Source organism: Sceloporus occidentalis, unplaced genomic scaffold (genome assembly GCF_023333645.1).
Source record: "Sceloporus occidentalis isolate IW3139 unplaced genomic scaffold, rSceOcc1.0.p SCAF_21, whole genome shotgun sequence".
Classification (NCBI taxonomy): Eukaryota; Metazoa; Chordata; class Lepidosauria; order Squamata; family Phrynosomatidae; genus Sceloporus; species Sceloporus occidentalis.
This window is the reverse complement of record NW_028317001.1, coordinates 4,903,107-4,917,055: the sequence shown is the minus strand read 5'-3', so window position 1 is coordinate 4,917,055 and position 13,949 is coordinate 4,903,107. Positions and strand designations below refer to the sequence as shown.

General features: G+C 42.9%; 1 protein-coding gene across 1 annotated transcript in view; it reads left to right on the top strand.

Moving 5' to 3' along the window:
• LOC149301467 (Fanconi anemia group J protein homolog) overlaps positions 1 to 13,949 on the top strand; it is a 173,638-nt gene that overhangs the window by 74,821 nt on the left and 84,868 nt on the right. Inside the window, exons 17-21 of the mRNA XM_089484364.1 lie at positions 1,323 to 1,405; positions 4,562 to 4,885; positions 7,775 to 8,578; positions 9,865 to 9,941; positions 13,111 to 13,315. Coding sequence (XP_089340490.1) covers positions 1,323 to 1,405; positions 4,562 to 4,885; positions 7,775 to 8,578; positions 9,865 to 9,914 — 1,261 coding nt within the window. The 3' untranslated portion in view covers positions 9,915 to 9,941; positions 13,111 to 13,315. The remainder of the gene's footprint in view (positions 1 to 1,322; positions 1,406 to 4,561; positions 4,886 to 7,774; positions 8,579 to 9,864; positions 9,942 to 13,110; positions 13,316 to 13,949) is intronic.

Genomic DNA, 13,949 nt, shown 5'->3' with positions numbered 1-13,949 from the left:
TGGGCTTCCTTGCTTTGCCATAAATGACTCTGAACTCTAATCTGCAACCTTGTAAACATTTGTGACCTGCATTCTCCGCGGACGAAACATCTTGTATACCTGTTCAGCTAAAACTGAAGTGATGTTTTGCTGAATCGAGCAACAAGCCTAGCTGTAAAAATGGTACTGAAGATTTCTGACCGGGCCTTCCTTGCTTTCAAGCCATATCCAATGCCATATAAAAATAATCTTTGACGTGTGGTTTTATTGTCTTGTCTATTAGGCCTGAAGAGTGGGGTATGTTCTGTTTTCATTTTTGTTTTTAATTTTAACACCAGACATTTACATCCCTTGGGGTCTCTGCCATCCATGATCAATTTACAAATTGTTCAGATGGGAAATGAAATGAAATGTGCATCTCTTTTACTAGGTCATTGTGCATTTGTGAGTAAGACTTTGCTTTGGCTTCCCCACTTGGCCTGCTGCAACTCTTCCCAGCTTGAGTGTGAATTCCCATTTTGTTGAGGCATCATAGGTTTTGGAGACAGGAGCCAGTTGTGTATTCCTATTGCCAGAAGCAACAATATTTTCCCTATGGCCTGTTACAGACAGGCCAAATTAAAGCTGCTTCGAGTCACTTTGGAGGTATGGTATCTCAATGATGCATGAGTCCTAAGAGTCCAAAAGCCGCACCAAAGCTGCACTCCAGTCCTTAGGACTGGAGTATGGCTTTGGTGCGGCTTTTGGACTCTTAGGACGCATGCATCATTGAAATACCATACCTCCAAAGTGACTCGAAGCAGTTTTATTTTGGCCTGTCTGTAACAGGCCTATGTGTCCAATGGACCTGATCCACATGGCTCTCTCTGGAACAGGTTTCTGGAGGGCAAGAAACTCCCAATTTTACTGGGTTGGATATAAGGACAGCATTGGATCTTGGCTTTCATATTTAACCCCAAATTTTATTGTCAAATGATCCAGTATGGTATAGTGGTTTGAGTGTTAGACTAGGACTCTGAGAGACCAGAGTTCAAATTCTTGTTCGGCCATAGAAACCCACTGGGTAACCTTGAGCAAATCAATCTCTCTCAGCCATAGAATCACCTCCTCCAAATCACTCTTGCCTAGAAGTAGGCCACTACAAGTCTGAGTTAACCTGAAGGTACATCATAACACCAATGTTGTGCCCAGACTGTCATATGATTATCTGATATCTGAAACAATACATCAGGCAAATGTTATGGAACCCTTTCGTTCTCCTCTTTCCTCATAATTTTAAGAAACCAAGTAAGAATTTTATGGCTGTTCCCCCCCCCCCCCCTTCCTTTCTTCTATTATTTTAGGTGCATTCGCCATCGGAGTGACTGGGGAGCTCTCATTTTAGTTGATGACCGCTTCGGAAGGAACCCAAATAAATATATAGCTGGTAAGATTCATGATGGCTCTATGGATGGTGATTGATAGTGCGGGCTACATGTTAAGTCCTTTGCTTTGGCTTCCATTGCAACCATGTTGGACCTTCTAGGAATGCATGGGAACCACACGGCCTTTCAGGTTTTGCTACATTACAACTCTCAACACTACTCAGTATTCATACTTGAAGCCTTATTAGTTTGGCAAGACTCGACAAAGCTGCTTCTCTGCTGGTGTAACTTTAGAGAGTTCATGGTCCCTTCCATAGCACAATAAGGTGCAAGAGTAGGAGGAAAGCCACAAATATCGTGGATAAAACAGTAAAGACTATTATAGTTTTTGCACTTTTTAAACAGGTGTGTCACCAGATCCAGGTATGAATGGAACAGTGGTCACTTCTGGCTATAACATATATGTAACATATCCATCAGGAAAGGTGTTTTATACCAGATCAAGTTAGTTCTTGTAGCCCAGGAGTCTCTGTGGCCCCATACAGACAGGCCAAAATAAAGCTGCTTCGGGTCACTTTGGAGGTATGCTGTTTCAACAATGCATGCGTACTAAGAGTCCAGAAGCTGCGCCAAAGCTGCACTCTAGTCCTTAGGACTGGATTGTGGCTTTGGCACGGCTTCCGGACTCTTGGTATGCATGCATCATTGAAACAGCATGCCTCCAAAGTGGCCCCAAGCAGCTTTATTTTGACCTGTCTGTATGGGGCCAATTCTTAATGTAGTCACAAAGGATCACAAGCAGATCTTATCACCTTCTGCCTGATACTGCAACTTAGAGATCTTGGACTTAAACCTGAGACCTTCTGCATACAAAGCATAACCTGTACAACTGAGCTTTGGTCCCTTCTTTATTGGCAGCAGCACTCCATAACGTTTGAGAAACAACAGGAAAGTTATCGGCTTGCACCTCTTTGCAGAATTAACTAACTTTTAAAACAATAAAACGAAGGGCAAACCCCCTCCTTATGACTCCATCTGCTCACCCAGTAAGTACTGATCTTGCTCAGTAGCCACAAAATATAAAGTCTAAATTGGAAAACCTAAAATACAACATTGGTGGGATAACTTGTTCCATCCGCTGAGAGTTAAAATACCTTGAGAAAAGCCATGGCTGGCTGGAACCAAGAACAGGAGCACTCCTATCCAAAGCGGCTGTAGACGCCAACATTTTGTTGTGGCCTACACTTATTTTCAGTCTGTGGTGCATTGCAGTTTGCTAACTAGCACATCGTTGTGTACATTTCTGATTAAAGCAGCTAAAGTGGTTTTTGAGGATGTGTGGGGAGATGCTTTGAGGATGCGTTAAGACTTTCAACTTTGGCCGCTGCGGAGCCAAATCTTACGCTTAAAAATGCAGTGGCGGGTAAATAAAATATAGCACTCATGAAATCCTTATAACAAATAACACTGACATTGTATTGGAGCAAGCAACCGTCCCAGAGAAAATCATTGCTGAGCATGAATAAGTCATCCGCGGGGAGATTTTGAGAAGGGCAAACACATGCGCTGCCTTTGTAATATTCATTATCGCTCGGCCTTATTAGCGACTAGGAAAAAAAGGGGAGGTCAGGTTTAATTTTATGTTTGCTTGTTTTTACCCTTGAGGTTATCATGCAATATTGTGCAAGTGAAAATCATCCATTATGGTAATGAGGCTGGATTTGTAGGGGTTTGATGGGGGAAAACTAGCAAAACCACCTCAATTTCAAGTCATATTTGATGGTGTTTTGGAATACCGTAGAACAATTTGCCTTCTGGGGGGAAATAAATAGTTTTCAAGGGGAGTCAAGAGGCTTTGGAGGTATCTTGATGTTGGGAAGGGGCTGAAAAATGGAGCTGGGAGGCCGCAAGAGGCTGACAGGCTTTAGTTTCCCCATGACCGATTTTGGGTTTCTACACCATTTCAGCCAAGGGAAGCCGAGACATTAAAATTCTGCCCTTGTCTTGTCAGTAGGTGGTGCTCATATTCTACAGTACGAATAGCGTTTTGCCTTGTGCTAGAGAGAGGTAATAAGAAGGGATGGTGAGACTGAGGTTAAAATCATAGTAATTCTAGAAGCAGTAAAGGGTGGCAGTTTTCCTGAGCAAGTCAGTACCTGCAGTACCGATTTTCTTTCAGTAACACCTTTCCTGTTGCAACAAGGCACACTAAGTGCAATGTAATGTTTCCCCCAGTTAATGATATCCAAAAGGAAAACCTTGAAAAAACATTACAGTGGCTTCAGAAAATACAATCGTTTCAAGTCTTTATTGTTTGAGATTGTGCAGCCAGATGATATTGGACTCCAGATCCCAGAAACTCCAGGATGCATCCTACAACAGCTGGAGAAGCATAGGTCCCTTGTTGCTGCCTTATCGACGTACACACATACACACACACACATAATGCACTGCTTTATATGCTGCATTTTGTGCAGTTCCTCAGTTTAGCCATCTTTGCTTCTAGTGGGAGTCCAGGTTTGCTCTAAGATCCCTTCATTTGTCTTTCTAGCAGTCCAGGGTATCCATTGAACTCTCCTCTTGCACCATTTCAAATGGGTTTATTCTCTTCCCATCAGCTTTCTTCACTGGCCAGCTTTCACAATTACACATAGAAAACGGAAATACGATGGCCTGGATGATTCTAAATTTGCATTTAATGATATGCCGCCGTAATGAAAGAGTCAATGATGGTTTGAACGTTGGTCTACGACTCTGGAGACCAGGGCTTGATTCCCAGCTTGGCCATGAAACCCTCTGGGTGACCCAAGTCACCAAGATGACATTCACCTTATACTATTTTAAGATCCAGTACCCGCAAATCATGGCCTGTTAACCCATTAGGTGACAGGTTCTTTATTTCCATTTAGACCAAAGAATTCAAATCAAGTGGTTCTAAGTTTGCAAGCATAATCTAGGCTTCTTCAAATGGACACCACTAAGTTGCAGTGGTTTGCCTGGCATAACAAGCATATTGGCCACGTTGGTTGGAATGAATAGAGCCATTTGGAGGGTTGAAGATTGAGCAGACTGACCTTAGCTTGGGGAATGGACCATTTTCTTTTATCATCATCACTGTCATTATATATTAATGCCAACAACAACAGTAATGGGTTAGTAGTTCAAGGTAATAACACTTTAAATTTCTTCTAACCATGCCCATCTGCATCTTCCCCAAGGTTTATCGAAATGGATTCGCCAGCAAATCCAGCACCACGAAAACTTTGATCATGCCCTCGGTTCTTTGGATACATTTGCCAAAACAAACCAGAAGAACGCGGATTCTTCTCCCGAGGGCAACAAGAGTTATTCGCTCATGCCTCCCAGTCCAAAGGATCTGTCAGCAACGTCTTTTCTGGAGGCAACTCTTCATCTCTCGCCAGGTGTTACTGTTGAAAGAAGAAGGCACAATAAGAGCCCGGAAACGCTTTCCGCAACTGACATCGTCGCAATTAATCCAACAACTTCTAGTCCATCATGTGATACACCTCTCAAGAAAAAACGTAAGTCTTCCTAAGTTTCACCACCACCCTTTTCAATCTAAACGTTCGTAACTGTAAAAAAAGTTTCGAGGGGTCTGTTTGCTTATTGTTGGGAGATCCCAAAAAACGTAATGAAGTTGCTTTAGATCTGTTCAGACTTCTCCATCCCAGCCAAGTATTGTCTGCTCTGTATGACTGTGATTCTCTGGGGCCTTAGACAAAGCAAGTCTTTCTAGTCACCTACTCTATGGTCCTTATAACTGGAAATGGCAGGTGTTGAAACCAGGACCTTCTGCTCGGCCTAGTAGGCCTTAAGAGTGAGCACAAAGAGTTATGTTTGCTTGAATTTTAGAAGTCATTTGACATAGTTTTGTTTTGCTTCGTCCTTGAGATCCTTTGTTACATGCCCCTAAGTTTTACCCTCGACTTATCCATAGGTCAGATCAAAATCCATCATTTTGGCCTCAAAACCTGCCCTCGGCTTATACATGAGGTCGACTTATAGTTGAGTATATACGGTAGACAGATCTTGTAGCAGCGTTGAGACTAACAGAAGAAAGAAATTGACAGCATGAGCTTTCGTAGACTCCAGTCTATTTCCTTGTCCAAAAGCATCTGAGGAAGTAGAATGAAGCCTACGAAAGCTCATGCTATCAATTTCTTTCTTTCAGTTTCAAAGAATCATAGAAGAGTTGGAGGTGCTACAAGACCTCTCTACATACTTACGTCAGGTGAGGCTGTTTGTTCATCCAGCCCTTCGCTATCTGCTCTAACTGGAAGTTGGTTCTCCAGAGTCCAAAACTAGCTCTACCATAAGAATCATAGAATCGTAGAGTTGGAAGAGACCGCAAGGGCCATCTAGTCCAACTCCCTACTATGCAGGAAATCACAATCAAAGCATCCCCGACAGATGACCATCCAGCCTCTGTTTGAAGACCTCTAAGGAAGGAGACTCCACTACACTCCGAGGAAGGAGTGTGTTCCACTGTCAAACAGACCTTACTGTCAGTTAGTTTCTCCTAATGTTGAGGTGGAATCTCTTTTCTTGGAGCTTGCATCCATTACTCCGGGTCCTAGTCTCTGGAGCAACAGAAAACAAGCTTGCTCCCTCATCAATATGACATCCCTTCAAATATTTAAATAGGGCTATCATATCACCTCTTAATCTTCTCTTCTCCAGGCTAAACATCCCCAGCTCCCTAAGTCGTTCCTCATAGGGCATGGTTTCCAGACCTTTCACCATTTTAGTCACTCTCCTTTGGACACGCTCCAGTTTCTCAATGTCCTTTTTGAATTGTGGTGCCCAGAACTGGACACAGTATTCCAGGTGGGGCCTGACCAAGGTAGAATAGAGTGGCACTATTACTTCCCTTGATCTAGACACTATACTTCTATTGATGCAGCCTAAAATCCCATTGGCCTTTTTAGCTGCCGCATCACACTGTTGACTCATGTTCAACTTATGGTCTACTTGGACTCCTAGATCCCTTTCACACGTAGTTTCATTCAGCCAGGTGTCCCCCATCCTATATCTGTGCATTTCATTTTTCCGCAAGACCATAGAAGAAGGCTGACTCAGGCCGCACATGTCCAAGGTAGGTTCGGCGGAGGGGAGGAAAATAGCAGTCCTGCTGGCCATCCCCATCTGTTAGAGGACAGAGCTGTGTCTGCCATCTGTCCTGCCTTGCAAGAGGTAAACTACCCTGCTTGACATGGACAGAGTAGACCATGTCCTGAGAGTACAGTGGAGAGTGGAGTTGACCTCTCTGTGTGTAACAGAGGACAGGACTTTGCATTCTGTCCTTTGCCTTGGGTGGCAAAATTTCTTGCTATGTGGCCATGTTCTAGAAGAGTTTATTCCTGACGTTTCAGCAGCATCCATGACTGGCATCCTTAGAGAATGCCTAGTTTGAAGATGCTACTTTCCTTGACTATAAATTCCAGCTTCCTCTCCATTGTTAGGTATAGGATTCTGGGAGTTGTAATTTTAATTTTTTTTTCTAAACTCCAGTGAGGAACTAATGTCAGAAGAGGCTTTTTAAAAAATAAATGTTTGTGTGCATGTTCGTTTTTCCAACGCACAAAACGGACCACACACGGGCTCTTTGTTCCTGAGTGGAAAGACGGGATTAAGCACCTTTCACCAAAGTGACACTTCGTTGAATAGCAGTCTCTTTGTCAGTTGTGTATGGCTTTAACGAAAGTAATTCCATTATCACACATCAGTCAATTGTGTTACTTGAAAAGGCGTCGTCTACTAATGCTGTACTTACAGTTGAGGGTGGGACCAGGAACGGGGAAGAAAGTCACCCTGTTATATTGTTTTAAAGTTGTAAATATGAAACTACAAGATTCACGGAGTGCTAATAGTATCTTAGACACTGGGAGTAATATCAGAGTATAAAGGAATCCTCCATCAGAGGATGTCTAACTGGTTCCTTTTAACACAGGGGAGGCATGTTCCGAAAATACTGGAGCCAGTTGCTCCCACCAAACCCCAAAAGATGCAACACACCAAAGCAAATGGGCTAAGAGCAGATACATCTCTCTGGTTTATTTTGAGTTTAAGGGGGCAACAGAGAAGCTGTTGGACTGGAGCGTGGGTTTGGCGCGGCTTCCGGCCTCTTGGGACGCATGCATCATTTAAAGAGCATACCTCCAAAGTGACCTGAAGCAGCTTTATTTTGGCTTGTCTGTATGAGCCCTATGTCTCTTTCCAATGTCTGTCGATTCCGAGGTAGACCAAGCAGATCAGTAGATGGTTTCCCAAAACTGAAATGGTGAAAATGTCAACATAAATCACTCTGCAGTCTTATGGTCTGGTGTGTGCCATGCTATAGAAATAAGGATAAGAGCTAAAACTGTCTCCTTCTTATAGTCCTAATGATCTCTTTTCTCCATCACTTACAGGTCCTCACTCATCTCACCAGACAACAAAGCAAGAAAATCTTACAGACACCAAACCCAAAAATCCCACTAGTGAAAACAAGAGGGGAAAAGCAAATAGTCGGCTCGCCTCTGTCGGTCTAAAACGGTATTTCAGCGTATCATCGACATCCACACCTCTGCCTGCGCTGAATAAGAATTGCACGCCCAAAACAAAATGGCAGCCAAAGAGGCTGATGGGTGAAATGAACCGGCCTGTGGCAAATGGTCCTCAGCAAGATGTAGTATTGGTTGAGGAGGACAGGCCAACTGGATTGAAGCCACATAAGGAAACCATTAGCTATCTTTCTGGGAAAGCTATCAGCTCTGTCATTCGGGAATGTCCTACCAAAGAGCAGCTCCGCACTCCTGAAGACAGAGCGAATGTGGCCGTTTCTCCAGTGAAAGGAAATGTGGAACTTTCAACATCGGACGGAGCTACAGAAACAGATGCTGGCGATGACAGTATCTATTTCACACCTGAACTTTACGACAACGTTAAACCAGTGGAAGGGGAAAACGAATGGCTAACTAGCACTTGCGGCGACGCTGGGACCGTCTTTGAGACTGCAATCTCTATCGTGGCTGAAGAAGTTTGTGAAACTAGTGCACTAAACCCAGTAGACGCAGCGCCCAGCATTAAAATGGGTGCAGAGTGGCAAAGAGCCGTGTTAAGTAGTGAGAGAAATGAAGATGCAGTCAGACCATCTGGACAGAGTCCTAGGATAGGTGAAGTTGAGCGGGAAGGAAAGAAAAGGAAAAACAGACTTTCCCGATCTCAGAACAAAGGTGTGTCCAGCTCTCCGTTTAGTTATCGCTGACATTTCACGGGGAAATTAGTTCTTGTTCAGCCAAGCTTGAGGAGAAATCAGGAGAATCATAATTTTTTAGCTTATGTTACGAATATGTTCCATTTATCAGTGTGTATGTGTTGTTGTTTTTTGCCAACCAAAGCAACAGAGCCAACATCTAAAGAAAAACCCTCCAGTGCTAACTTGAAAACACCAAGAAACAGGAGGAGCTGGGCTTTATGGCCCCAAATCTCCTGCATGTTTCACTGTTAGCCCCAGTACATCCTAAAGGGGAGATGGGGAAACTGGTGTAGATTTGGGGCAGACAGTGTCCAAGTTAAAACTCTGTGGGGACAAACCTATGTTGCCCTTCCTCCTTCCACAAGAATTTTTCTCACATTGATTTAATAGCAGTATCTTGCTGCTTATCCCTGGAATGACCCATGGTTTGTAATTACATAGTCAGGAAAGCGTTGTTTTCAGGTTAAAAGGGTTATAGCCCAATTCATAAAATGCTCCTCTCCTGGGGAGGAGTAGAGGTATATGGTTAATATAGGTATACAGTACAGTTCTTTCCAAAGTGTGAAATTTGAAATAGACTGGGGGAAATGGAAAACAGTCCCATAAACTGTGCAGCCGCTAGATTTTGTTTACTGCTTTCAGTGAGCAATCCTCTTCCAAATCTAGCTCAAATAACACACAAACTTGGATACCAATGTGCTTTCTTCGCTTTCCAGTGTCTATCATGAGCAGCAGACAGAACATGATTTTGTTGAAACCAAGTTGTCTTGAGTAGAAATATGTGATAACTAGGAAATTTGCCCAACCATGATGTTTATGTTGAAAATTTTGTTCATCATGTACCTGCAGCTTTTTAAAAAATAATAGTATCTGCAGTCTTTAAACCAAAAAATCACATCAGGTTCCAAGACAAAAACACCGGTTTTCAGGGGAAAGTCAACATTTACCTATTGGTGTTGGGCTTTTAAACATCAGTTTGGTCAAATGTACATTATAGAGGGCAGGAGAATATAGAAATCGTTTTGAGTTTGTCCTCGATGTCCTGAAAGCATGGATGCAAGTAGGACAAAAGCAAAAAGGTTTCCATTAGCACAACCAAGTTTACTGATCCATGTTCAAGTATATAGGTTTATATAGCATAGATTGGCAAACCCTTTAAATTACAGTAGAGATTTGGATTAGTTTTGGGAATGCCTCGCTAAGACTTTGGTTCTCAGTCATGCAAGGATATAAAGTAATAATCGAATCCTAAATTTGTTGAAGGGCTGAAAGTACAGAGAACCTATAAACGAAGAATCAGGAAACGCATCTAGTCAGAGAGGTGAACACGCCAGGAAAAGGTAAATCTAAACAGATTTTGTAGATATAAGTTTATGATAACAGCAGTAGTTCCATCGGTTAACAATGCAGCGTAGTATTATTAGGAAGCTTGGCTCATGTCAAGTTAAGTAAAGATCTTTGTGAACAGTTTAAAACTGGCTTTTTACAATTTCGGACCTCTTTGAACGTAATCTGAGCAATATGGTAGTGGCTGGAAAGCAGCCCTTTCTCGTGCCTAAATTACTCCCATTTGAAGGGAAGGCTCATTGCTATGAGAAATAGTCAGTCATGCACCTTGTTTGTGTACTGACAGTTACTACCTAAAGGATAAGTATTTAGTTAATTTAGGAATAGCTAGGTCTGCGTCTGTATGGCTACATCCCTCAGCCAGTGACTGCTCCTCTCTTTGTATTCTGTCCTGATCTTTAAGATGAAGCAACAGTGTCCCCATGGCTATATTGATAATGGTTGGCATGTAATGCAAGGCATGCTGTGATATGTTGAGTTCTGGTTTGCCAGGTGTGAATAAATCATGTAAATAAACCATGGTTTGTCAGTGTGTTGCAAACCACAGGTAGACGCTATGGTTTGTTGTTGTCTTCCACACTCTGACTTGTTGAAATCATGGTTTATCGTTATATCTAAAACCAGTACTGTGGCATATCCTTTGTTTGCTCATTGGTGGAACAATTTGTGGCTAAAGGAACAAACCATGGCTTAGCCTGGCATGCCAATCTTTCAAAGCTTTCAGTGCTTTGGAACACCAAGGCCAGATAGGCTTGGCTCTATCTTGCTTTGCTCATGAAGTCCAGAAGGGAACCACCATGCAAATACAATGAGAATAACCTTTTTGTCAGTCCTCGCTTGTCCATCAAGGATCTCTTTTGGAGAGAGGAAGGAAAACAGGGGCAAGAAATGAGCAGAATATGGTAGACATACTCAAAAGCTACAGAGGTAAGGAAGGCGGGAGGTTTGCGTATTGGTTAGGAATTGGTAAGCAGGCCCTTGGCTTCAGTCCTCTTGGAGTTTTAACCAAAGAAATCCCAACAACTTTTAGCAGATCACAAACACACCTCCTCCTCCTCATCAAACCCCTTTTAAAAAGAGCGAACGGTTAGGCAGAAAACATGTGCCTCTTGTATAATGCATGCCTGTTGAGCAAGTCACTTATTTTAATATGATAATATTTTATTACCAATGAAGCAATAAAATATTGATCCAAATGGGCTGGTGCTTTCAGAGCAATAACTTATTTATTTCGGTTTGGACCTGCGATTGTCGTCGGCGCGTTAAGTGACGAGAGAGCAATAGGGCCGCTCTTAAAATAATTATTACGGTGTGCATTTAGACACTTCGTCCTCTGATAATGTTAATTTATATCCCTGTTACTATTTTATGCTGAGAAAGGAAATGGGGGAAGTCACAACTTGCAAGCCGCGACTGTGTTGTTATGTCTGCCGAGCTGAAAACATATTCCTAAAGTAGTCATATTGATAATCTAGTGGGTATAAAGTCCTACCTCATAGCTACACCCAAGATCTTGGAGAAGCTTAGTGCTGAAGTCCTATATTGATATGTCTCAGGAAATACCACCACTCCAATATTTCACAAACATTTCCCCAGATAGCTTTGTGGTGTAGGTTCGGATGAGAATTTCATTTCAGTTTGGTTTGGATAAGAATTCACTAACGTTTGCAAATGTCATTGTAGCTACGATGATAAGAAATTGAAGTTTAAAAAGTCAAACACGGGAGAGTCCAAAAGTCACAAGATTCATCCCCTCGACCCGAGGTGTTTCATATTCAACCCCCAAGAGGCCTATAGCCAAATAAATTTTCCTTTAGTCTCCAAATTTCTATCATTGCGGAGACTCAAACATCAGCTGGACATTTAGGCAGCCAAAACAAAAAGTGGCAGGCAAAGTGACCAAAGGAATACAAGCACAGCAAATGTAGGGATATCTCAGGTGTATTCCTGGGTGTTACTTCTTTAGCAGAACATTTGCTACCAGAGGCAGAAATAATATGGGAAAAATAGAGATATGTTCCTCCGTCACAATAAAGAAAAGCAATTCAGTATTGTGAAGTCGAAGGCTTTCACGGCCGGTATCCATAGTTTTTTGTGGGGGGTTTTGGGCTCTGTGGCCATGTTCTAGAAGAGTTTATGCCTGACATTTCACCTGCATCTGTGGCTGGCATCTTCAGAGACGTTTCGCCTGCATCTGTGGCTGGCATCTTCAGAGACGTTTTGCCTGCATCTGTGGCTGGTGTCATCAGAGACGTTTCACTTGCATCTGTGGCTGGCGTCATCAGAGACGTTTCGCCTGCATCTGTGGCTGGCGTCTTCAGAGACGTTTCGCCTGCATCTGTGGCTGTCATCTTCAGAGTTGTTTCGCCTGCATCTGTGGCTGGCATCTTCAGGCAAAACATCAGAAATAAACTCTTCTAGAACATGGCCACATAGCCCGAAAAACCCACAAAAAACAACAATATCATTCAACAAACATTTTATCCAAAACTAACAATATGCATAGGTGAAATGAAACAACCCGGATCAGGTATGTCTTGGACAAGCAAACAAAAACATGTCCATCTTTCCAGAGGTTGATTGAAGGATGCTCCCAAAATGCATCCACAGATGACCTTTTCTTTCACCAGCCTCCACTTCTCTTATTTGCATTTTGGTGGCCAGACCAATAGCTCTGTCTGTGTGTGGTTTTTTAACATGCTGGGAGTAGCTGCTTTCCTCCTTTTCTGTTTTGCTGTTCACACACACTCAGTAAGGGATTCTGCTGTATACCTTGTCAGTTGTAGGTAGGCACACACAGCTACACTAGGACTGGTTTGAGAAGAATCCCATTCTTTGCCAACTCTGGCTTTATCCCATTGCTACTTGCTGCAACCTTAGACCACAAGTCGGTGTTTCTCCAACCTTCCTTTACTATCCTCCTGGTGCTGATGCCACTAAAAAACCAGACATAGAACAAGAAAGAAAAGGGGGGCTCTGAGTATCTATAGAAATGTTTTTTAAAAAGGAACGTCTTTGTTAACTGAGCCCTATGACCATAGAAAAGTTCTAAATATGAACAGGTTTCTGCCTTCTCTACAATACTGGTATCTTTGCGGAGCATAGGAAAATGTCATTGGGGATCCAAATTATTATTTGATTGTCAATCCCTCATTTTCCCAGCTCTTCCTTGCCCAGAAGCTACTCCGCAGTGCAAAGATGGGGGAACTCACTCAATCTTGGAAGGGCTGCACCTGTGCATTGACTCCTTTGGCAGCAGATGATAGTGAGGTACACCGCAGATAAAGCGTGACTTGCACACCTAAAGGAGATGCTGACAGTTTATCAGCCTGCAGTGAAATCAGGAGATTAAAAAAAGACCCTGCAGGTATTTCCAAAATGTTGTAAGCCTTGGCCAGGCTCCTAAAAGCTGTGCTAAGCGTGCCCAACGCTATGTATGTATCTGCGTCCGTCCAGTGGAAGATTTCGCTCTTTGAACGGCAGAACGTGGCACAAACTTGTTTGGAAAGGCCTCTTGGGAGAGACGACAAACAGTTTCGCGGCGCCTTAAAAGACTTGGGTTTCTTACGGCGTTGTCTTGCGTAGACACAGCTGACTTCATCAGATGCATGAAGTGTTACCCTCCATTGACAACCCTATGTACACATTGGTGGGTCTTGCTGTTGTTGGGATTGTAAACAGTGAGATCAGAGGAAAATTTAACTGCAAAAAGGACTGCCAATGGCAATTACCCTAGCAATGGCCATTCCCAAAACAGTACAGTGGTCCTTTCATGCTTGTTGAAGTTAGGGGTGAAGGACCTCCATGCAAGTTAAAAAACCATTATTCTTTTTATCTAAGAGAACACCTTTCTAGCAATCTCCAGGTCCTCCATGATCAACATCTTCCAGAGGTTGAACATAGAATCATGCTGGAGGACCTACAAATGCCTAGAGAGGTGTTTTCTCTAGGAACATCTAGGTCTTCCAGCACAACGCTATGGTCAACATCTGCCAGAGGTT